Genomic DNA, 24951 nt, shown 5'->3' with positions numbered 1-24951 from the left:
GCTTTGTGCTTTCCGCGTCTCTTTCCTTCATGTTGTTGCCTCATCCAGTTAGAAACGCATTTTGAAAGCGGGGTATATTTCAAAAAACAGATGAGTCAAAGGAATCAGAAATGATGATGATACTTGAGAGAAAGGCACAGGTCAATAGTGTAGAGAGAGCAAAACACTTCAGTTCTGCTATTTTTGAGAGTGAATCTTTTGTCAAACTTTGAATATGTGTAATTTCTACTCAGTTCTATGTGTTGGATATCCAGAATTACTTAATTCATACACACTGGATTATGGAATATTTATATTTTACAAATACAGTGAATCAGAGTCATAATACATGCAAATTTAGACATCAGCATGATGACGACTTTAACCAGCTACTCTTTATTTACTAACTACTACATATGTAGCTGTAGCCTTCAGAGCAGTCCCCCATTTTCAGAGGAATTAAAAAAAAAAAAAACACCCCTCTCCTGTGTGCACACACATTCACACACACTAACACAAATATTCAATATGAGCAACACTTGAACTTGAACAAAGAATCAAGAGCAACACCCGCTCATGCAAATGAGACGTTAGTCAGAATCTAGTCAGAAGTGCAGTCTGTGCCGGCCAGGGAGTCATCTTCTTCTCAGCCTCCTTTGCTCCTCCCCCCTGTCCAATGAGTTACGCAGTATTTGAGCCTTCAGGAGAGTAAGGAAAGCCAGACATTATAGAGACAGAGGGACAAGGCACGGTTACCCTTTACAGACTCCCACTCCAAACCCACTGCAGATACCCAGGGAACTTGAAATTTTGGCTTCCAGATTTTTGGTCGTCATCGCGCATTCACTTTCACAATTTCATTCATCACTTGAAGTGGAAAAGATGACTCCTGTAGTGTAGGCTGTTGATGTTTGCCTCTGCTGAAGAGTTTGCTCCATTCTTATTGTTTCTTCAGGTAGTGTTTCTGTTACGCTCTTAGGAGTTTATTATTGTGCGACTTTTTGATTTCCCATCTGTGTCCTCCACTGGAATACCATCACTTCTTCTTCTAACTGTCTCAAACCGCCTTCATCAATGCTGACTGAGCCATATGGAGCCATGTCCATGGGGTCAGATGTTCGAGATCTGACCCTCCTAACTCCGGCGCCGCCCGTGCCATCCTTGCCAGGAGCTGGCGGCGGCTGTGGAATGTCCGTTGGCAGCGGCCAGTGGACCCAACTGCTGGACCTCCACCCTGGCTCTCCCTACAGCTCCCTGCCCTCCCACCACTCCCTCATCAAGCAGGAACCAGGTTGGGGGACCGCCGACTCCATGGAGGACCCTCACTGCGGACTCGGGGCCTTCACAGTGCACTTCTCAGGCCAGTTTACGGGGTCAGGCCCCTGTCGGGTCGGGGCCTTTGGAGAACCAACTACAGGTCAACCCAGGGTGTTTCCCAATGGAACCTACCTGCCCTGTGTGGACAGCCCCCCTGCATCCAGGAACCAGGGTAAGCATCCTGATCACCAGTCCCACCTCTGCCTCCTCTCGTCAGCTTAATGTTATGTAGGTGCAGTGAAACTTGAGGAGCAGTTGCTTTCCCGGTTAATCCATGAAATCCAGCCATTTTTCCCCTATATCTCCTGCTCTATGTGTTCATGATGTGACTCTATGTTTAGGGTTTGTCAACAGTGTTGTGTCTGAACAGGATGTTATGTGCTATGTCCTGGGTCATTCTGTCCCATGTGAGGAATGGGCTTGACAGCTTTCTGGTAATACTCTGGCAGAGATCTCTAATAGTTCCTTTCCACTGGGGGTTTATAGTGCTTTTCAGCGGGAACGATTTCGACGAGGTTGATTTTCAGTCACTGGCGGAGTTGCAACAACTGTTAGGGCTATTCGTTTTTTATTGTGTTGAACTCAGAGCTCATTCATAAGGTTTCATCAGGTTTTATTTCTGCATTCCTTATTTTACATTTTTTTGTCCAATGCAAAGCCTGTAATTACAAACTTTCAAATGGTTTCAAACTCTGATGCATCCATTTAAAGTGCAGGTACATTTACAGAATTCATATTCAAAGTGTTTTATGATGCTGGGTTAACTTTATCAAGTGCTCATGGGTAAAGGGCCATCAGAGAGAGGGTGTTGTTTTGACCCAGTGTTAGTGTTATTTTCTGTATTGCTGTCGGGTTATTTACTCAAACTAAATATGGCGTGGTTGTGAGCTCCAGCTCTGCTTTAGCTCATTTTAATATCATGTGCATCATTTGCCGTTGTGACTGTCATGCACATCATTTTTTACAACTAACAATAATTTTGTGACAGTGTTAAGGTATAAATTGAGCTTCTTGTACACCATGGGTAATAATGTACATAACGCTGGGTCCAAATAACCCATCAGCACTGGGTAAAGCTAATCCAGTAATGCCTACATACCAACAAAGTTAATAAAACATACACACACATATATAGTACGGAAATGTGAAGTGATGAAATGTGAATCCGAAGCTCCACTTACTGCTCTGATCAACACTTTTGATTTTTTTTTTTTATTCTAGACCTACACAAAACCAATTAGATGCAGTTAAGATGCTGTTTATCTGGAATCTCAATCTAGAATCAAACTTAATTTCCGTTTCCTGTGCGGTGTACACAGTAGATGTGATGCCTTCACTTTTTACTGTCTGCTGGGGCTCATTGCTCAAAGGTCAGATGTTTAAACCCATAGGTGTCTGCTGATGCGACTCTCAAAAACAGTGTGCAGCCGAGTCTTGTTTGCTCAGTGGAAAGTAGTTTTTGATGAAGTGATACAATGCGCAGCGTAACATTCTGCAGGCAGCAGGGATTTAAGGAAGAGTTTGTGAGTCACTTTTCTTTGAAACTTTTCAACATCCCTCTTGGGCCTGACTCAGGATACAGCAGTCTGCCCACGCTGTGTGTGTATGTGATATAAACAGGCACGCGCAGCGCATGTGGTGGGCACATCAATTTCATGTCGTTTTATCAAATTTAACATTCTGCTTAAACTTGCTACATATTCTATATTAGAATACACTAAAGTTATTTCAGCAACAGAGGCAGCAATACTTACTTTTTGCAGGCAGATAAATGCAATAAAGTTAGCATACATGCAGTTCCATACTTCTCAGCATTGTTGTTGTTTTTATTTAACCGAGCATATTCTACAGTAACTCATCTCAGTCCATCTGTGGTGTGTTTGCCAGATTTCTTTTTCCACCTGCCATAAATATTGCAACCACAAGGCCAAAGATAGATGGGGGGAAAAAAGGAATATGTTACAAGGAAAGAGGATTTAGTAGTCTGATGAATGTCTCTCTGTAGTAACCCTGCCAGGCACTAAGAGCTACTACCAGGAAGATTCAGATAACTGACCAGATACTGGAGACTTTGCAAGCTTCAGAATGTTACAGTCATTTGTGAGATGGTAATCTAATGACTCGACCAGGCAAATAAGATCAGTCTAACTTTCCATTGCTTCTTTTTTGTTTTTTTTTTTTTGTTTTTTTTGTCTTTCTTCCTCTTCAGGCTACGGAGCGGTGGGTTTAGACAGCAACCCCAGTTACGGCCACACTCCGTCTCACCACGCCCCTCAGCTCTCCAGCCTGTCCTTCAAACATGAGGACACCCTGTCACCGCCGAGCAACATAGGTAACTGTCTTGCATCCCAGACGTCTTTTCACTAAATTGACTCGCAGACTGGAGGACTGTCATGTCACAGCAAGGTTATATAAGTACCCTGTCATTTTTCATATCACAGCAGAATGGCTATTATCCATTTTCTCTCCCTTCTCTGTCTGCACACACATTCATAAACACAGGCATACATAAACACACTCTCCCTCTCGCTCTTTAAGCATATGTATGGTTAATGACTCTGGAAATGATAACTTGAGGAAGCAGCTTCAGGCTATGTGACTCTGCTGGAATGTCAAAAACTGCCTGGGGACTAATATACTATATGAACCTGAAAAGGACCACTGTTTCTAATTGACCTGTCCTCTCTTTGAAAAGAATAGCAGTGTGTGACCAGGTCTTTGAAATGAACTATTATTTGCTGTACGAACATATTTTTCAGAGTGGACTTTAATTTGTTTTTTATGTGAACATTTAATAAAGCAAACTTTCTTGTGCGAGATCATTCTTGGGAAGGTTGTTAGCCTAATATTACTGAGACTGTGGAGCTGACGACTCCGGCAACTTTTTGAAATAAAGTTGAGACTATTACTTGATTATATCGATTAGTCGATCACAAGAAAATTAATTATGAATAACTGTAATAGTTGATTTAGCATTTAAGCCATGTTTTTAACCAAAAATGCCAAATAAGCACTGCTTCGAGTTTCTCAAATGTGGATATTTTCCTGTTTCCTTAGTCTTGTATGATAATTAAATGAGTATCTTTGTGTTTTGAAGTGTAGACCGGACAAAATAAGCTATTTTAATACATCAGCTTCTGAGCAATAGCATTTTTTTTCCACTTTTCTGGCCTTCAGGTCAACATAGGCCAAACAGTTAATTAATAATGAAAAAATTATTGACAGATTATTATGACGTAAATAACTGTTAGCTGCGGTCTTATTTTAAAGCAAATTTGATGTCTTTTTGTATTCAGTTGACCAGCAGTACCCGGCTCCTCCTCCCATGTTTGGCTGCCACAATCCTTCAGAATCCTGTCCAAGCAGCCAAGCTCTGCTGCTGAGAAACTACAACAGGTATAATTATTTGTTCCCGCATGCATTTATGTTTATTTCTGCTATATTTAACTTCCGCTACCTTGAATTCCCTTTCAGCGCAAACCCCGCTCATCCCAAAAGTTTTCAGACCTCTCACTCAGCAATTAACGTCAGATTCTTTCCACTAACTCTGCATGCGGCTTGCTTACTTGCTGGTAATTTTTAGATGTGTGAACTCTCTCTGATCCTATGTTAAGCCCTGCCTCTGCCGCTGTCTGGATTGTGAATCCTAATTTGTTCTGAGGTTAAGTGCTGCCCACTGGTGCTCAGCAGGCCAAAACAAACACTGAGTGATCTACTGCTGATGTGTCTGAGTCCACCCTGAGGAAAAATGAGGAGAAAAGTAAAAGAGACAAGTTCAGTGAAAGTGAGAGTTAAGCGAGGAGGGGGTGGGGTGGGGTTGCTAAGAGGACGGGGAATCTGCTCATTTTAACCTCTGAATGTGTTTCCAACTTGTTTTCATCTTGATGCAAAACATCTCAAAGGGTAAATTAGGATGAAATTCTTTGAATGCCACCCTCCAATGTTGTTGGGAGAAAAGGAACATGTGCAGCCCAAATACTGGAACAGCAGTTGATAAGAAGGCGGGGGAAGACTTCACTTTTGTTAGTGCTTATGGCATGAACTGGAAACCCTCAAGCAAACACAGAAACATGCACAAACACACACTCACACACTGTGTATATATGTGTCAGATATCAGTGAGTCTTTCCACAGTCTAACATAGTTCAGAGCTGATTAGCGAACCATCACGATCTTTCCCTCAAGGACTTCTCAAGGAATGCCGTCCAGAATTCCCCTGAAACTGTTTCCCACCTTAAATGATACTGAGGACAGGGTGATGTCATGTGCTGGTCCATGGTGTACTAGGCACGGAGGCACTCACCCCCGCAGAGTGCACAATCGCATGTCCAAGTGTGTGTGTTTCTGTACTCTGTGTGTGTGTGTGTACACTAGTGTGATCTGCCAAGGTAAAGAGTGGCTCAGAGCCAATGTTTTTTAATGAAGCCAGTGAGGAGTGTGGTGGGTGGACAGGATGTGTTAATAAGCCAACCGCTTGGAGTTCCCCCGCGAACCAAACGTCTTCATTATCCATATAAGGGAAGAGAAATGACAGGAAGAATGCACTGTAACATAAATATTGTCAGTGTTTTCTAATTTCTGGGTTGTCCCCCAAATAACTCATTAATAAAGAAAGAAAAATAAAATACACACAGTGTAACCTCAGATCTAACCTCGTTCCGTAACCTTTTCCTTTCCTAATGTATTTTTGTTGCCTTGAAATTTCACAAACCGCTTTTGTCTCACTCAGTGATAACGTATACCAAATGGCGTCTCAGCTGGAGTGTGTAACATGGAACCAAATGAACACCCTGGCGTCTTCCATGAAGAGGTGAGTTTCTTATTTTCTTTTTTTCCCCACATAGCACTCTTAAGTCTTGACCAGCATTTGTGGTGGTGTAGATGATGGAGGAAGAGGAGGATTTGACCAGATGGCTGTTGGCCCACTGCCCAGGGAAATCAGGAAGTGTGTGTGTGTGTGTGTGTGTGTGTGTGTTCTTGTACTACTACTGCATGCTTTAAAGACTGATTTTTGTTATTGCAAAATGAAGACGTTTTCATAGGACCTTACTTCTTAAAGGACATGGCTTTTGATTTCAGGCCCCTAAAAATCTTTAGTACTTTCTAATCGTAAGATATTAATAAATCAGTAATCAACAATCAAAGGTAAACTTCCAAAAAAAATCATTCTATTATTTCAATGTTTAACACTCAAAAACTCAGCTGGTCTGCTTTATCAGAACTAAACAACCCAACAGCTGTTGTCATATTCAGATATTTGCTAAATCCTGACTGATGCAGAGAAGAATGTGACATCCTGAACATTTTAAATCACTGGGCAGAGAATAGACGAAGACACAAATCCAGAGATTTCTCATGTGAAATAACACAAACTAACTTTGGCAGAAAATAACATGCTTATGTTTAGGTTCTAATCACTTGGACTAAGAAGCTGACTGGGCAAATATATTCTCTTAAAGCTCATGTTTAAGTTAGAGAGAGAGAAAGACTTTTGTGTTATTTCTCTGAAATAAATTGAACACAAATAAGATTTTGGCTTCACTCTGTTTTTAATCTTGATCCATTGTAATGGTATGAACAGAATCTGGCAATTTCACACCCAGTATTTTGTGTTTTAATTTATTTTTAATTTTCTCCCCTGCCCAGCAGTGGCCATACAACCAGCTATGACAGTGACCCCACAGTCCCACCTCCACCCATGCTCGTCAGTGCGCAGTACCACATACATACACACGGTGTCTTCAGGGGACTACAGGTCAGTTAAAACACATGCAAGCAAAATGCATGTACAAAACGTACACACAGCTGCACAGATATACAGTAAACGAACACACCAAGTGAACTTCTCGACTGTAAAGCTCTCTTTAACCTCTTCCTCTTCTCTCTCTTAAAGGATGTCAGACGGGTACCTGGCATTGCTCCACCAGTTGTGAAGTCCTCAGAGGCCAACGAGAAGCGTCCGTTTGTATGTGCTTATCCTGGCTGCAGCAAGAGATACTTCAAACTGTCACATCTGCAGATGCATGGCCGCAAACACACAGGTGAGGCGACGTGATTTATGCCACCATTTCCTGCTCAGACCTCAAAAAGCTTCTCTCCATAAATTACAATGACAAAATCATACAGACTGTGGATGTTAAGTTAAAAGATAAAACAAGGAGGAACAAGTGAGCATTGTTGTGTTCAGGTTTGAGTGTGTGTACCTGTGTGAGTGGAGGGGTGGATCCATGAAGCTAGTGCATCAGATAAATCAAATCTAGTCACATGAATGGTGATGAAATGTGCCTTATTTTGACATGGTGATGGCACAGATGTGACAGGGAAAATAGCAGTGATACCAATGATCTTTAAATCTTAGAACTGGGTAAGGATGCTGATCATGATGTGGGTGCTTTACTTTGCAGGAGAGAAGCCCTACCAGTGTGATTTCACAGACTGCGGCCGCAGATTCTCTCGCTCAGACCAGTTAAAGAGGCACCAGCGCAGACACACAGGTACACTACTGACAAGCTGCTGAATCTGTACAGGAAGACTTCAGTATTTTTTCTGAAGATTTGAAAGTTTTAGAAACCTTGGGGGAGTGTACATTCCACAATATAAAAACTTCCACAAAGCCTATATTTTATAGGCAGACTCAAGTATGTTGACACCTAATATATTTGAATGTGACTACTTTTTGGCTAATAGATAAATAGATAGTTAAAAGACTTAGTATTTCCCCAGCAGAGTTATATCCCTGGCAGTGTGGAGCAGGCCCTGAATCAGGCTTCAGGTTATGAAATTAACAGATAATATGATAAATCTAAATATTCAAATCATTTTGATGATTTTATTTTTCAATGTCTGGTCACAGTTTTCTGAAATGGGGGTGGGTGTTTCTAATATCTTGGCTGTGGCTTTGTTTCCTCTCCCACTCATACTTTCTCTGAAGATAGAGAACATCAGTGTTGTTATAGGATGCCAGTGACCAAGAATATAAATATAAAAAGTTACAGCTTCGAAATTAACTCTCTCACACAGTCATGGTTTCAGAGCAGCTCCCTCTCAGTCTGCTGCAGCTCATATTTGTTCAAATGTATGACCCAAATTAGAAAAGAAGTGTTTTGAATAATTGATTTGATTATTTGGGGTTATTAAGTTTTCTTTCCAGTGGTTCACTGGAAATGATGAATTATTACCTGTGAATTCTAAAAGATTTCAAAGGAGATTTTTTCATTACAAATCTTGCAAAATGAAACAAGATAAAAATGTGTTGAAACTGTGTTCAGTCTCCACAGTGATTGCTCCATCTAATCAAATATTTCAACTTTTGACCCTCACCTCCGCTCTCTTCGCATTTCTGTCTCTGCCACGGCCACAACCACTGCTATCTCTGTGTAGGAGTGAAGCCCTTTCAGTGCGAGACGTGTCAGAGAAAGTTTTCACGGTCAGATCATCTTAAGACGCACACTCGGACTCATACAGGTAAAACAAGTGCGTATACCTTTATTTTCTACCTCCCCATTTTTTCTTGTCATAACGGACCCTCTGATGTTGATTCATGTACAATAAAACACAAGCTTGCAATCCAAGGGGTTGAACTTCCTCTAAAGCAACAATCTCCCTTGTTTTTTTCCTTGTTTGTCCCCGCCCTGTCAGGTGAGAAGCCCTTTACCTGCCGCTGGTCCAACTGTCAGAAGAAGTTTGCCCGCTCTGACGAGCTGGTGCGCCACCACAGCATGCACCAGAGGAACCTGACCAAGCTGCAGCCTGCCATCTGAGCAGCGAGCGAGAGGAGGAGGAGGACGAAGAGGAAGGTGACAATATGTTGTGCCAGCTAGTGAAGAGAGGGATGCTTGGAGCCTGGTCAGCAGTTGCGGTGCCTTGTCAGACTCGCTGAAGTGGTGAGCACAGCTGAGGCTTCCCCTCAGCCAGGCAGACAACGTCAGGAGAGAACACACTCGCTGGTGCTCCACCGATTTAAGATGCACCTCAACTAGTGCTTGCTCTGGTTATTTCTGACATTAAATCTCAGACTTTGAGAGGGTATAATGCCACAGTAATTCTGAGCCAAGAAGAATTTTTTTTTATGTGAGATGAGGAAAATGTTGATACACTATTTTGGAAATTTTAGTACACTTGCACTGGCTTCTTGTTTTATTGTTAAAATCGTGTCACCTTGTAAATGTGCTGGACCATGTAAACTGGATTTAGGAAATGGACAAATGACCACTTTTTTCCTTTTTTTTTTTTTGCTTTGGATGAATGTGAACATCTTTATATTCTTACAGTATACAGGATACTCACCAAATTGCTTTGTATATATTTGTACTTGCTTACATTTATAGACATTACTTTTGTATTTTCTATGTTTTTTTTCTAACTTTATAAAACATTGATTCACAACGGTATCTAGAATAAAAGTGTGTGCTTGTGTATGAGAGAGAGATGGACGGGGAGAAGAGGCGTTGTTGTTGTCAGGTTAAGGGGGCCACCTCTGAGTGGTGGTGCAGGGTCGATGAGGGGGGTGACCGACAGTAAAACAGCACCCCACCGTGACTCTGACAGGGTGCAGGTCTCACCCCCCTAAATCTCAGACACACATCTTCATAACCATGAACATCTGGAGCCCGATAAATCTCATTAGGAAAGACACATACCTCAGTGTCAGCTGGCTGTACACCGACTACCCCCTCCCCCCCTCTGCACAGGCTGGGCCCCAACACACACACATACTCAAGTCCCTATTGTAAAGAATAGCCCTCAGTTTACAATGGCATTTTACATCCTTTAGCCACATGATGGCAGTATCAGCCTTTTCAGTCCAGCAGATGGTATGTGAGAGCTGGAGTGAGACTGAAGCCAAAATACCACTTCTACTTTTTACACCTCTAGTCTTCAGATACCCCATGTCCACCTCTCCCTTGCCTTTAGAGGCACTGAGTATCCACAATAAATTTGTTAACGTCAATGAAAGTGACAAACAGGAAGTAATGTTCAGAATACACCCGGACCCATAAAACATACATGATGTGGATGGAATTGTATGTCAGCTCGTGTGCATGTCTATAAGAGACGGGATGAATCAGCTACAGCAGGTATGTTAATAAAATATGAATCGGCGTTGGCACAGAGAGCCGTTGCATGGCTCTGTGGGCTAATGATGTCATATACCCAGAAAAGCAATGTAAACACGCACATACAAGCATAGTATATTTAGCTGCTGGCTACATGTTCACACATGGAAACCACAGAGTGCATTTTTTACTGAAGGCACTCGCTCTGCACCTGCACTACATGTTTCATTTCCACCGCAAGACCCTGACACTTATTGCCAAACTAACAGAGAGATTAAAATGCCATTCTCCTATTTCAGGGTCACATACGGCTCATTTGAAGCGGTGATTCAAGTTGTTTTCCAATCCACATAATGGCTGCGAGGTAGTATCTCTGTGATGTTTTTCTGCTTCTTAATCCAATGCACTTTGATTAAGAGGTGCTTCTCTTTGTTCTCTCTCTGCAGGGGCGCCGGGAAGCGGAGGAAGATCAGAGGGACAGAGGAGTTGAACATTTTACTCACTCCAGTTCATTCTTAACTGGAGACTGCCGAGGCCGTGTGGAGCATGAGGAGCCCATGCTTTAAATGTCCTCAATCATTACTGCCGTCATTAACACACACACACACACTCAAAGAAACACTGACTTCTAACCTACACTGAGCTACCTGATCTACATTCCTTGAGGTGATCGAGAAAGTCTCTGATTGGAGATAGTGGTGATAACAAAACAAAATGTCTGCTCTCCATTCGCATTCTGCCAAACGTTATACCGCCAATCTGAATGCATGAACACACACGTAGGCTACACGCACACACACTCACACACGCCACCAGATGCCCCCTCAGCTGTACTGCTGGCTGTTTGCCTTTAAGGGGGTGTCAGCGTGGGTAATCTCAGGTGACATACACCTGGTAATGTACAGCCCAAGACATCTGTAGGACAGCAGGCCTGCTAACTTCACAGCCTCTCGTTTCCGCATGCAAACCCCCCTCCCCCCTCACCCCACCCCATCCCAAAAGGTTTCTTTTTGACTAAGTGCGATATAACCTCACTCTCACAATCAAAGCCAAGAAACAAGTACAGTTCATTCCATGTGTGCAAGTTCCAACCTTTGCTTTCCTCACTCTTTACACTGAGTAGTGAGTCTTTTCATTGACTTAGTCGAAATAAGGAGCTGTATTATTTTTCAATATGTCATCCAGTTAAGTCCCAGGTGCATCCAACATCAGCATACAGCTCCTGCTGTGATTCTTTGGGCCAAAAAGACGTTATTTAACCTCCGGGAGCTGGAAAGGTCAGTGCACATGTAGTGCACAGGGGCCTTTATGAGCCCCGCGGGATTGTTAACAAGGTCAAGGCCCCAGAGAGGAAACTTAACGGGGTTACGCTGAGGCCTATGTGGTAAAACAATGCTAGACCAACAGGAGGCGCTGTCAGGGACCGTTCGCATGTTAAGTGAAGCATGTTTTTAGTTGTATTCCCAGACAGCAACCCCCCCCCCCCCCTTCCCCTCAGGCTAGCTCTCTTGTGCAGAGCTGCTGCTCCACAGTCTGAGGGGCCTAGGGGTTCTTGGGGGGTTTTCCCTGTGGTATAGCAGGGAGCCTGAGGGGCTCCGGTGTGTAGGAGCTCTGGGAATGCAGAGGCCTTGGGGGCCTGGAGCTCAGATGGAGCCTAGAGGGTAAACTTTCTCACTCAGGGAGCAGAGATGGAGCAGATACAGAGAGACAGCGAGGGGAAAACACCTTGAGAGGAGTCTGTCAGATATGCAGGCAGCAGCCGGGAAGATCCCATGAGGGTACACAGGCACAGAAACACAAATACACACACGTACGTATGCGCTAACCCAAAACCAATACGTGGGCCATCAAACAGAGACAGATAGAGCTTTTTAAATATTCCCCTCTCTCCTCAACCATCCCGTCTTTCATCTTCCCCTCTTTTCTCCCCCCTGCTGTCTTCTCTATTCCGCCGGAAGATATTAACTCCTAACAGGATTAGATGTGTCTCTATCATGTGAGATACAAGATCACAAACCGACCCAAGCCCCCCCTGGGGAGCAGCGGGATGGGACGGATGAAACAAGGCCTCGTCTCCCCTCTCCTCCCAAAGGTATCCAGATGCTGGGACATGGGGAGAGAGGACCAGAGAAAGGAGGGAGACAAATGTTGACAAATGGAGCGAAAGAGACGTTTTGTCCAAAGATATCAGTCTCACTGGGATAGCGTTGTCTCCACCCTCACTGTCGTGAACTCCAAAACAACTCCACTGCGGGCCACTTTGCCCATCTTTTAATTAAAACTTGAAAAGTTTCTCTATGCATATATCATATACGATATGCAGCAGCCCGTCAGAATGAGTGGGCGGCTAAAGCAAGCGAAGTGGCCGCGTAAAAGCTGGTTGAAACTGATTTTGAGTCATCCTGACCTCAGTCCAAAGAGCTTCCATTACTCCAGTTATAATTAGTTACCAACTCACTAGGTTTATGGTCCCTAAATTGAAATGTATTGCTCTTTAAAGCCTTCTCTCTAATTGTGTAGTCATTAATGGCCTATTCCCTATCTACACCGCGTTGATGGGTACATAAAAACTCATGATGATAGACGAGCATAAGTGCAGTTGTTAAAAAGACACAGGTTTTTTTTTTTCTCTCTCTCTCTTGTTGCCTCTTGTCACCACTAGGAGGAGTAGAGTCCTGTGGTGGGGGAAAGAGGAACCACTTTCCCTGAGATGACATGAAAGATTGATGGATTCCTTCAAGCTTCATTGTCCAGAAGTAGAAACATGCAAGGAGCTGAATTAGCCTACATTCACATGACACGCACATACAATCGCACGGCTTGCACGAACACAGGGAAGATGGCCTGTGTATGTGATCAGGGCTGTAGACAGCATTTTAGAAAAAGAAACTGAGATCATGGATTAAGTTCACCCAATGTAGTCCCTTAGAAGATTTCGACCACACAGTTGAAACATTTGGAGTTTAATTTAATTTTATGTCTATTCCATTTAGATTGTTCAAGTTCAAAGTCACTTAACTGTTAAATTCTATTTCTGGTAAATCTGAGTTCCCTACATGAAGGTTTAAATGCTGCTCTACTCCACCCCGCTAGGAAGAAGACTTAGGTGAAAAATCCTGAATGCTATATTTACTGGCCAATAGGTAGTCAGGTTCAAACATATTAAGAATACTGGAAAGCATTGATTCATCACATGATTTAAGGCTGAGGCTGAGGATGAAGTTCATTTCCACGTCTATTTCATGTTTTATTGTTCATTATATGATGATTTAAGGGCTACAGTGTTTTAGAGGGGGGATTTTATTTGTACAGCCTGGGACAAAAGACAGTTATTTGTTCATGTCTGACAAATATTTCACCATTGAAAAAGCATTTTTGGTGTCCATGTTGGCCAGGACGTGCAGGACACAATAAATTCCATAAAGACCTAAATGTAAATCAGTTTCTAAGATAGTATCCACTTGCATGTTTTCTTGGTTTTAGAATGTAGAGTCCTCCCCTAAGGTTGGTAAAACTCCCAGAAAAATTACAGCGGACGTGACCCCAAAGTCCTCAATTGTATGTACATCATCTATGCAGACATGTCCTCAGTGAATATACATTTTTGTGCAGTTGATTGATTATAACACATAACTATACAGTATAGAACTATTAGCATGCTGAGAAGTAGTAGTAATTCCACTAATTATGATGGTGACAACATTAGCCATAGTAACAGTGTTATTATTCTAAATGTTATGTAGCTAAGAAGAATCTCCTGTGGGCTGTTGTGTGTTTGCCTCATTCACTGCAGTTTCAGCAGAAAACTGTAACAATAATTTGACCTCAAATGAAAGGAGAAAGGGAGAGCCTGTCCCATGAGATGTCATGTTAAGGCATAGCAACATATAAAGTTCCCTTTCATCTTGGTAAATATACAAGTGTTTTGTCTAAACAGCTCGATAATGAAGAGAGATTTTCCTCTTTTTTTCTTTTTTCTCCTTTTATGCATGTTCTTATATAATGGGCAGAAAGCCTGTTATGAAAGCCTCAGGATGGGTCAGATGTCCCAAAGATCATTACAAACAACACCCTGGGCAACAAATCCCCAGGGGTGGAAGGAACAAACACAAGAGATAAAAGACAAAGATGAGGGAGCGCAGATATATTCACTTTAAAAATAGGGCATCATGATGGTAAGAGTCAGAGAGGAGCAGGGGAGCTGCGGGGTGGGGGGCTGTATCTGTTATATATTTTGTAGTTGGTTTTGGTTTGCTGCTGTTAATTGCTGATATGGAAATTGCAGTTTAGTATGAAAAAAGCTCTTTAAAAAGAGATTGTTTTTGGACAAGACTAAGTGAAAACGATACTGGATTGGGAGGAGAAGGAGGGTGAGGAGGGCTGAGGGTGGGGGCCATGGTTATAGATATTAATATGCTACACTTTATGACCCTCTTCTCCAACTGTCTCCATCCAGTTCTCACCCAGAGGGCTCATTATTGTCAGCAGAGAGGGGTTGATCTACACAGACGCTCATATGAACGCCGTCTGAAGGCATTACTGTACACACACTCCCCCCAGTGTGAATGATTAGGACCCTATCATAAACAGGAGGGGCAGGCTGTTAAACATGACCGCAAGGCAGGCGAGCACAGAGTCCACGTGCCCCCTCCTTGTCTTGCCCGAGCAAACACGCATTTGGTTCTTTTACATCTCTGTGCACCACTAATACTCATCCACCTTCACTCACACGTTGGCCTCGGACACACAGATGAACCCTGACACATGACAAACCTCATATGCTATTTGGAGGAAGTACATTGAGCCACTTGGTGTTTTAGGCCTTCCAATTATTCAAATGCACGACTCAAGACTTACTCCACACTCTTTAGCGAGGCAACAGAGCAACCATTTGATTATCCAATGGACATTATCAAGACCAGAAATAACAAAAAAACTCCAAATGTAACTAAAGGCAACACCTCCACTTTGAATGTTCCTTAGACCTGAAGCTTTTTGTCAGATGAACAAAGATGGAATTCATCTGAAAAGAAATTTGCATTCTTGGATGACACTGTACAAGTGGAGCCAGGCCAGAATTTGGTAACCTATTTCTGCAAAAATTTTTTTTATGAAATCCTCATTGTTATTGTCATGTCGCCCTCTTATGAAGTTATCTAAACCTGATAAAATGTCAAAGGAATTTATGTGAGGGTAAAAACATCCAACGGGACATTTTAGTGCTGCTGCTGCAGTTGCGGTCTGAGAGTATTTGAAGAAGGTCCTACATTACAACAGAATAACACAGCCCACACATACATCGCCCTGTCCCTTGTTCCTAATGAGCTTTATCGCATTGGTCCCGCTTGACTTGTCTTGCTAACTGGCACACATATATCCATATGTTCCACATGAGCAAGCAGAGGGGACAGGCTGGGTGGCAGAGCTGCTTTCTCAGTTACATCTGAGAGTTTCACTACAAGAGCCAGCAGCAACAGCAAGTCAGCTTAACTCCATCTCTACTGTGTGAGTGTGTAGACTGCAATTAGTCATGGGAAGTGTTAATAGCATCTGCCTGTTCCTGATGTTCAGTGGGTCAAAAAGTTGAATACAGACTTGAACACTGAACACATGCCCGTGCAAAACTTTGAGCGCATACAGCACATATATAAACTCCACTGTCAGTTTATTAGGTAGAGTTTGATATAAGTAACTCATACAAAAACCTGCAATAAATCATCCTTTCATGAAGGTTTCAGTGTTCGGTTATTGCTGTTAAAGAGGTGTTGATTCCACTGTACGGTCATTTTGGAGGATGTAGTCTGTGGTGCTCTTGAAATGTATTGCTTTATATTGACATGTCTTTGTATACAGCAACTCAGTTCAATGACACAACAAACTGCAGCTTCCAAAATGATCACACAATTGCATCAACACTCCTGTAATACAGTTTCAACAACAACACTGTAACCTTCATGAAGGTAAGGTTTATTGCAGAACTATTGAATTAAACTGCATTAGGTTTGTCCAGGTGTTCATATCAAACTAACAACTGAGTGTATTTACGTGTGCATGCACTGGGACTCATACCAAATGTGAGGAGAACCTGTCAAATCAGACAAAAAACAAAAAAGACCGACTCTCAAATGCTTAAAAAGTGGTAGGGTTAGGGATAGACAGTTTTTTTACTGTCTAAAAAACTGTCCTTTGGCAGTGCACAAATGCAGACTGAGTGTGAGTATTAACAGCAGGAGCTTAAGAAGGAAATGGTGAGATACTTAGTGGATCAAACTGGAGGACTAGAAGGGTGTTTTAAGTATAATGAGTTGTAAGCTGGAGTCTGATTACTTCAGACTGTGAGTGAACAGACAAGTGTTCACCCTTACCCATGCTATGTAATAACAGCAGGGAGACAAGGAAAGTAGGACATTACTTCATCTAGACACGACAAGGCCGGTATCTGAACTGTTGCCTAAAATTATCCACACTTATATTATTCAGTGTTGGGTTTCTGAGAATTCTGAAATGATTCCTTTAAGTGTCCTACCTGTCTCCATCCTTACACAACAATGATTATAAATGATACTTAATGGTTTGCTCTGTGCTGATGCTTTGCAGCTGAAGACACAAAAAACACAAAACTTCCCCATTCTTCCTTTTTTTTTTTTTAATTTTTATTTTGACACAATTCGTGAGCATGTGCAGTGTGGAAAATGAGACGATGCGTTTGTGCCCATGTGTGATGTAGACCATTAATGCAATTGAGGTTTGGGACAACAAAGCAGTAAGAGAAAAAGATGGGAAGAAGAAAGAAAAGGGTTTTGAGTGACATTAATTTGATTAAAATTACATTGTTCTGTGCAGCTGTCATACAAACTATCCATTACAAAATACAAAAAATATGGTAAAAATGACAAAAAAGATGAATTTCTGATGCTTGAAAACACCTGGTTGATATGTACATAATATCAAAGGCAGTGGGGGGGAAAAACAAACTGCATTCATCTGATACAGAAGATGACCCCGGAGTGATGTAACAGAAAGAAAAAAGGCGTGACAGAGGTGAAGAAATGAAACTTTTCTTTCCTCTCCTCTTACATATTCAAGCCAGTAGAGTACTCCAAAAATCCAACCTTAGTGACACTAGACGGTTTTAAAAAGGCAAAGCTCAAGTGTAACATCAACAAAAGTCAATAAAATTTTAACATAGAGCATACTGTTGTCCTTAAGTATACCAATAAATACATTTCAAACTGAGTACGAAGAAAAATCATCTTTCACAGGCTAAACTAAAACCAAACACGTGCAAAAACCATGCTGTTAAACATCTGTTAGTTTTATCGCATTTAACTAACCCCCCCCCCAAAAAAAAATCTGAATTTGGCCAGAAAAGACTGTAAACAAACAAACATCACGTGTCTTCAGTTAAAAAAAATCTCTATTTGAACACTGTAGTCCTCACAGACCTAAAGTTCAGAGGTTATTTGATAAATAAATAAAATCAGCATAAATGTTCTGAGCTGCTGTTTTCACATTAACGTTGCTATCAAAAACTGTTCCTGTGTCTGACGATTGGTGTAAAGCTCAGCATTCAGCTTTGACAGGTTTTATTTAAAGACTATCTACATGGAACTCTGAGGCAGCAAAGCCGGTGAAGCGGCTAGAAGGCACCGTTGATGGAGAGCAGGTCCACCGAGTTCAGCTGTGCTTCTGAATGTCAGAAGCAGAGCCGTCGACGTGAACACCCGAGACGGACTCTTTTTAAGCGTCACCTTCGCTCCTTCCTCTGGTACGTCTGTCCCAGTGTTACGAGGAAAGGATGGAGTGGTGGTAGCAGTGGTGAGAGGAGGCGTGAGAGTCTGTGATTCTGTCTTTGAAGACAAAGCTGTTCAACAACCCTCCTCTCACACATGCACACACACACAGAGCTCAGAGCTCGTCGTGGTTCCTGGTGAGGTCCTCTCCGTAGTTGGTGGCCTGACTTCCAACAAACATGTTCCAGTTCTCGAGAATCTCTTCTTTGGTCAGCATTTGATCCTGGGAAGAGAGGAACAAGGGGACTTAAGTATTTAAATATTAATCTCAGGCTATACCCTCAAAAACAGCAAAAAGGACGGGAGCATGTTGATGAAGCTCAGTGGTGTTGTACCTTGTCCTGGTCAGACTCATAAACCAGGTGTCTGGCCTCAGCCTGGGCATGGTCGTAATCTTGGGGCATAATCCAGTGGCGGATCTCATCCTGGTCCATCTTACCATCTTTGTTCAAGTCTCTGAAGTCAGAGAACTGTTCCCTCTCAGTCCTGACCCAGTCTGGCTCCGGACCCCCATCCTCATGAGCAAACATATCCGCTGAAAATCAACAAATGAGCCAAATGACGTTAGCACAGGAACAGAAACAATGAAATCTTTTTTTTTTTTTTTTTTTTTACAGTTTAAAGCTCATGTTTGCAGTTAAAACAGTTTAGTCTCTGTGATAAATGGGATAAATGGGACTAATGTCAGGTGCAAGCTTTCCAAAGTCACAAACAAACACAGCTTTGTTTCCTTCATCAGGTGAACACAGAACATCCTGAGGCCAGTCCTGTGGAATGCAGGTCGAGACCATTAATGAACAATACCCTGCGGTTAATCACAGAACAGTGGTGGATAGTAACTGCTGAATTTTGAAATCCACATCTATGCTACGAACAGATATGCTGATACGCAACTGTATGTCACTGTATCTTGTGACCACTGGCTTGTTGTTTCCCTTTTTTTGGGTAGACTGTTTACATAAAGGGGTACCAGCAGCTGGGCTACAGCCAGTGCCACTGAACCAAATATATAGGGGATGTAATCAGAATCTTTTAATCTTTTAGAGGCTATTTTTATGGAACTCTTTGTGTGTAGTTATACACTGTAATGCAGATGTGGTTTTAAGGCACCTGAGATCATCTTGGTGCGCTCTGCAAGCCATGACTCTTCTCCTTAGAGTAATTTTCCTGAGGAGCTGAGGATACCTGAATCTAAATGATGCTCCATATTTAGATTTTTATCAGTTAATGCTACTAATTGCTACTGTATGGTTTTATTGCATCAAACAGCATTCTGCTGAGCTTGTACGTCGCTTTAATGATGCTGTTGTTATTTGTGTGTTTATGTTAGCTTATTTAAAATCAATTTGATTTAACTGACTTAACTTCCTTTTGCTTGAACTCACCGATATACTCATCCTCGTCCACATGCCCGTCGCTGTTCTTGTCAATGTCCTCCAGGGTTTCCTGCGTTCAGGACGAGTTAATGATGTCATTGCAGTGAGACACAAGGGTCAACAATAGTGGAACTTTCACTTTGAGCAATAAAAGACAGGCATGCTGCCTCAGGCAAGGATGAGTGACTGTATGAGGGTCAGCTTACAGCTAGGCTGGCAGACTGACACTACAATTACAGGATTCTCCCTCTGATGAAAGCCAAACCCTCCACATTAAAAGATGACATACACTTGTTTTAAGCAAACAGTTTTAAAGCCCTGGTCTTCTTTCTCACATCCTGGATTTGACAGTGTGTGAATTTAAATAAATGGTCACTTAAAGGTTTGCCGTGTGAGCTGAGCATCAGTTAACAACCACACGCTTACATGTTAAGTAACTGCAATGCATCTGGGTGTAATCACATGCATGCAGCTACATACATTCCAATCACTGTATGCATCCTTTCCTGCAGGTGAGATGCCCTCTCTGAACCATGCTGAATGATTAATGGCCATGTAGCTTCTGTAGTCTAATAGTTGACTAATAATAAATAAGAACATCCATCCATCCATTTTCTATACCCACTTAACCTGCGAGAGGTTGCGTGTAAACAAGAGGAGATGTTCATTAAAAATATAAAGCCTATGGGCCACTGTAGACCTCTGTTAACACTGTTGTTTCATAGGCATGTGAGAGACGCATCACAATCACAGCAGTCCATTCATGGACACATTTATCTTATAGTTTACCACTATGGCTAGTACTATACAATAGGTTTGGGTGATGAACTAAATTTATTTGGTTGCTAAGAATTTGAATTTCTCACCGACCTGCAGGCTGAAATAAATAAGTCTGGATCCCAAATCATTACACGAGGAGTAAGACCAACTACCAATGACATTTTAAGGGAGATTCAACCAACCAATCAGCCCAAAGCCTGGTCCAGAAGACCAGAATCTCTCTCACAGGTTACACTATAATTAACCTGGACCAACATATGTCTGAGTACTTTATGACAACCATTTTTTCCCTGTTATACTTTGTGTTACTGTCACATGTTCTTATTCTAGATCTGGCAACCTAATAAAGACTGAAGGATTAAAAAAAATCAACCCATCTCATATTGGGCAAAGGAGTACTAAAACACCTAAAACACATCCATGTAACAACACTGCTGTACTGTGTTTTCTGTGCAGATGCATACAACCCACCAGCTGGAATGGCAAATGGGTAATGGTTGAGGAGGTGTTTTTTTTTTTTTATAGCTTACTACATGCTGTAGTGGAGGTCACCAGCCTCTGAAAGCAATAGTGGCAACAGAGGCAGGTATCAGCAGGTAGAAATGTGAAGCCGGACATTTAAACAGAGCGCTCTGTTATGTGAGTGTGTGAGTGTGTGGGTGTATAGTTGGCACTCGGTGAAATGACTTCATGTTCTTTCCTGAACCTGCTCTATAAGCTCCATTAGTTATCTGTCCCGCTGGCCTACAATCATGTCCTTTCATCTTATGTTTTCTCCTCATTACTGCCTGGCTGTGTGAAAGATCTGCATTATAAAAGAGGAGTCTGACCCCTTCCTATTGGGAAAAACAGGCCTCTCATTGGCTCCAGCCAGATTCACCACAATCAGTGAGGATGCCACCGACAGAACCACTCTTTGGCAATGTTCGGTGACATCATAAAAATGAGCGATTAATAATTAACTCTGTCAAATGGGTAGTACAACTTTTATGAACACAGCAGCATAGTGCATCACTGCTAACATTTGCCACACAACTGTTCCACAAGGCTAAATTTATATTTAAAGACGGAGTCTTAAATGGGACAGTCGGCCCATCCCACTGGACCTGTTCCAAAAAAATACAGAAACTCAATCATTTCCGGGCCAAGTTAAAATTTCATTAGGGAGCTATCCAAATGTAGCACATTTATCCAAGAGGCCCATCAGAACGCACGGAACAGAATCAAATCTGCTCCTGTAATTAAAGTATATTTCTTGGAGGGCGGACAACTTGCAAAACTTCGAGTTGAGGGGATTTTATATTCTCTCAGTGCAAATTTAAATGTCTAACACTGAACTTACTGCACCCTCTGAAAAAACTCTGAGAGAACAAACACCAGCGTTGCTACCCTATTCCTTTCTAATCACATTTAATTATCATGTGGTTACAGAGGGCTTACCAGAACCACAATATCCCTCATGTGTTCAAACTCCTCAGGGTGGAGGAAGGCTGTGAACTCTTCCCTGTCTGCCGCCAGGTCCCCGTTCAGATCGGCCGTTTTAAACCTCCTCTCGTCCCGAGGAAGCATCTTCTTGAAGCTGAACTGGTCCGTGGTGTCCTCAAACTCCTCGGGGTTGGCTACGAGGGTGAATAAAAATCAGGTTACTGTCACACCTATAAATATCCATGTTATACTGTACTTAAATACCGCACTTTAAACTCATACCGAGGTAGTATCCGTATGTGGCCTGCTTGTACTCGTCCCATGAAATCTTGTTGTCTTTGTTCAGGTCATAATCTGTCCACACCTTTGCCACATTCTCATACACGTAACGCTTCTGCACACGTTTTATCCAAGCCTTGAGTTCGGCTGTGGTGATGTAGCCGTCAGCATCGCTGTCTATCCGGTCCACGATTTTACTGCAGGGCAAGTGAGGAAAGAGAGGAAACCTTTGTTAGAGACATTAATGGTACTATCAGTGATAAAAACCATGATATGTGTGCAAACATGTGCCACTTAGTCATATGTTCATGGAGAATTTACAGGCCCAGAAGTCAAGTCTTTGGTCTGTTTCACCTCTGAGTTGTCCACATTACACTGGCCTACTGTGCTTACAGGAAAGAAGAAGAAAATAACAACTAGACAAATATTTGGCAGTGCCATTTTTACTACAAGGGTTGTGGCTTCAATCAGCCTCTGGTGGGAGGAGCAGGCAAACCCCATTTTAGTACCAAAAAAAAAAAAAAGTGCAGTGTGGCTGTGGTGTATTCTTAGACCTGGGGTTGCCACGTTGAGATGTTACAGGGACCCTCCCACTCTCAACACCACAGGAAAGAGTTTTCTTTGGGGGAAAACCCATTTAGCCAACGTGTGTTACATGATGCCAACTTGTCATCCAAGCAGTGGCGAGGAAGGAAAACCCGCTTTGAAGAGAACCACGTAGCAGTCGTGAAGTTTCTGACAGAAGCGGTCTACTGCCACACTACTTTACTCCATCACCTACAAATGGTTCTTTAATGACGATCTATAATTAAGAGTTCGGGGCAAAGCAATTAACTCTGTAGGAGAGTGTGCGAATGGTGCTGGTGGCATAATAACGCACCGCTTTCTCCTGTAGCCCTGTAGATCTGCTGGCATGCATATCTCAGGCACTTGTGCTTATGTTTTTACATTTTTAATGTTCTTAGCCCGAACGGTTGCACGCGACAGCAGGAGAGGAGTGAGTGTGCGTGATTTACAAAAACAAAAGCTCGAGGCAGCCCGAGTGACAGTGACACTTAAGACTGTCACTGACCCGCCTGGTTCTATGTTCACAGATCAAAAAAAAAAAAAAAAAAGAAAACCAGCTCAATAACGGTGTTGTTTTCTTACCTAAGCCTGTCCTTGCTCTCCTCTGGGGTGAGCTGGTCAAATGTTTTGGCCTCCTCTTTGCCCAGAAAGGCCTCATGGTCGTACTGGAAGCTTTTATTGTCTTCGTGCGCTTGCCTGCTCAGTTCTGGGTCATGAAGGACTCTCTCTTTCCTTAACGTTGGCTTCCCGTGCGCCACAACAGTGCACAGGAGGAGAGCGCACGCGAAGCCGAAGACGTCCATCAGTCAAAGGATGAAGCTGAGTTTCACTCTGAGGCCAGATCAGTTGTTTCCTAACAGGCCTGTGACACTGCGATGCACAATGAGCCAGCTGCTATGTAGCAACTTTCACGGCTTGTACCGTTACACACACACACACACACACTAACCCGTCTATCTCTCTTGCCAGCGGCTTGTTGCAGCAGCATCCAAAAACCAAACCTGCAAAGATCACCTGGTCCTGCACACAGGTCCACTGAGAACACCCACACTCCTCACTCAAACGATTTTTAGGCAAATCCCGTGCCCCCCCCCCTTTCCTCCTCCCCTTCTCCTTAAGGAAGGGATGCAACCAAACCGGGATTTCCTGCCCGCGTTACGTACAGCCACTCACAGCGTCCGTTTCAGGCATGGCCCAGCCTCGTCCGATGACAGGATCCCTGTCATTGGTCCACAGGACGTTGGATAACGTGAGAGAGATTCAGGCGCCACGTTGCAAGCTGACGCGCAAACTCGAACTCACTGTGGAGACAGCATGGGTCAGTGTGAAACCCAAGCGAGGAGTACAAAAACACGGGTTGTGCGAAATTACACGGCTCTGTAAAGCTGCTCCAGTAGCATGATCATGTTCCCACTCGTGCGAACACGGGCTCGTGTGGCTGCGTGTAAATGTGTGGAGCGTGCAGGTATGTACATGTGTCAGATATAACTAGGCTTCAGCCCCCCGTTGCTGTAATTATGCACTGTCACCCACAAATATGCAACCCTGTAGAGTCTTGTCTTCACTACAGTCTGTATTCCAACAAAGTGTTGAAAACTGGGACCCTAAAAACAGGAAACTCTGAAAACCCCTTGCTGTGTTAGACTCAGGGCTGTGGACATAGTCAGTTTGTTTGTGTGTGTGTGTGTGTGAACAAAATGAAGTGAATTGTGAGCACATATCTATGTTGATAATATAGCCTACTATTTTCTTGGAATCAAGGCTCTGAATCTGCAGGCAGCACATTGCACCATCAGAGAAGAGATTATGTTTGGTTACTGAACAAAAGCTGTTTCATCACTCCACTGTCTGAGACTGTGAGAGTGATTATTTTTGATTATGGATGATAGCTACTCAGGCTTTAGAGTTTTAGAGACTCGCTGACTTGGTCAGGTGGTTCCACAGAAGCTGCCAGCATGTTGTGTTTTTTGTTTAGGGACTGTTGGAAAATTATTAGAAGGGAGAGAGAGTCAGAAAAGGGGAAGGGTTATGCTTTTTCTCTGTTTAAAGGAATGGTAGTCTGCACTTTCTGGTGGAGCAGAGGGAGGGTGTACAAACTTTTCCTTATCCCATATTTTAGTGTTTCATTTATTTTTTCCACTTTATTTTCAGTGACAGTGGTTTTCAGTCATTGTTTTGGGGCAGAGGGGAGTGTGATTTCCATATAATCTTCATACTCTTCCTGACCCACCATCTGCTCTGAAGCCTGTGGCATAACTGCACCTACAGCAACAACCTTCAGGAGCTCACCTAGAACTCTCCAAACTGTTTCTCTCCGCTGTTGTTTTTTCACATAGAACTGGGAAGGGTTAACCTTTAACTGGTAGCTGAACGGGCAGA

The 24951-nt window shown here is 42.7% G+C and overlaps 3 protein-coding genes across 9 annotated transcripts in view; 2 read left to right on the top strand and 1 right to left on the bottom strand.

Moving 5' to 3' along the window:
* Positions 1-409: 409 nt before the first annotated feature.
* wt1b (WT1 transcription factor b) lies at positions 410-9698 on the top strand. Of its 4 annotated transcripts, none has more exons than XM_018668042.2 (9): positions 410-1468; positions 3506-3628; positions 4593-4692; positions 6026-6106; positions 6946-7051; positions 7190-7337; positions 7701-7790; positions 8677-8760; positions 8935-9698. In XM_018668042.2, the coding sequence occupies exons 1-9, from the start codon at positions 1054-1056 to the stop codon at positions 9054-9056; spliced, it is 1269 nt and encodes a 422-aa protein (XP_018523558.1). In that variant the 5' UTR covers positions 410-1053; the 3' UTR covers positions 9057-9698. The 4 variants fall into 4 exon arrangements, with proteins under 4 accessions (XP_018523558.1, XP_018523557.1, XP_018523556.1 ...); XM_018668041.2 differs by having other exon boundaries at positions 419-1468; positions 6943-7051; XM_018668040.2 differs by having other exon boundaries at positions 426-1468; positions 8677-8769.
* A 7283-nt stretch (positions 9699-16981) lies between these two features.
* rcn1 (reticulocalbin 1, EF-hand calcium binding domain) lies at positions 16982-23641 on the bottom strand. The gene is made up of 6 exons (XM_018667947.2): positions 23155-23641; positions 22009-22202; positions 21742-21920; positions 19531-19591; positions 18481-18680; positions 16982-18368 (listed from the first exon to the last, which is right to left on the bottom strand). Exons 1-6 carry the CDS (start codon positions 23373-23375, stop codon positions 18261-18263), a joined length of 963 nt encoding a protein of 320 aa, XP_018523463.1. The 5' UTR covers positions 23376-23641; the 3' UTR covers positions 16982-18260.
* A 133-nt stretch (positions 23642-23774) lies between these two features.
* pax6b (paired box 6b) overlaps positions 23775-24951 on the top strand; it is a 41745-nt gene continuing 40568 nt past the window's right edge. For all 4 annotated transcript variants that reach the window (XM_051077740.1, XM_018667942.2, XM_018667945.2 and 1 more), the window contains exon 1: positions 23775-24037. The gene's annotated coding sequence lies outside the window, so the exon portion shown is untranslated. The remainder of the gene's footprint in view (positions 24038-24951) is intronic.

Source organism: Lates calcarifer, linkage group LG2 (assembly GCF_001640805.2).
Source record: "Lates calcarifer isolate ASB-BC8 linkage group LG2, TLL_Latcal_v3, whole genome shotgun sequence".
In the NCBI taxonomy this organism is placed as follows: Eukaryota; Metazoa; Chordata; class Actinopteri; family Centropomidae; genus Lates; species Lates calcarifer.
Note: the sequence above shows the minus strand (reverse complement) of the source record. Positions and strands in the feature narration are given on the sequence as shown.

What these genes read in the sequence shown, in the direction of transcription:
- wt1b (XM_018668038.2), top strand. Translation starts at nt 1,054, where the DNA reads ATGCTGACTGAGCCATATGGAGCCATGTCCATGGGGTCAGATGTTCGA. An exon ending in GTCACCGCCGAGCAACATAG is followed by an intron (nt 3,629 to 4,592) that starts GTAACTGTCTTG and finishes TTTTGTATTCAG; the next exon opens with TTGACCAGCAGTACCCGGCT. An exon ending in CTGGCGTCTTCCATGAAGAG is followed by an intron (nt 6,107 to 6,942) that starts GTGAGTTTCTTA and finishes TCCCCTGCCCAG; the next exon opens with CAGTGGCCATACAACCAGCT.
- rcn1 (XM_018667947.2), bottom strand. Translation starts at nt 23,375, where the DNA reads ATGGACGTCTTCGGCTTCGCGTGCGCTCTCCTCCTGTGCACTGTTGTG. An exon ending in GAGAGCAAGGACAGGCTTAG is followed by an intron (nt 22,203 to 23,154) that starts GTAAGAAAACAA and finishes CTTGCCCTGCAG; the next exon opens with TAAAATCGTGGACCGGATAG. An exon ending in ATGAGTCTGACCAGGACAAG is followed by an intron (nt 18,369 to 18,480) that starts GTACAACACCAC and finishes CTCTCTTCCCAG; the next exon opens with GATCAAATGCTGACCAAAGA.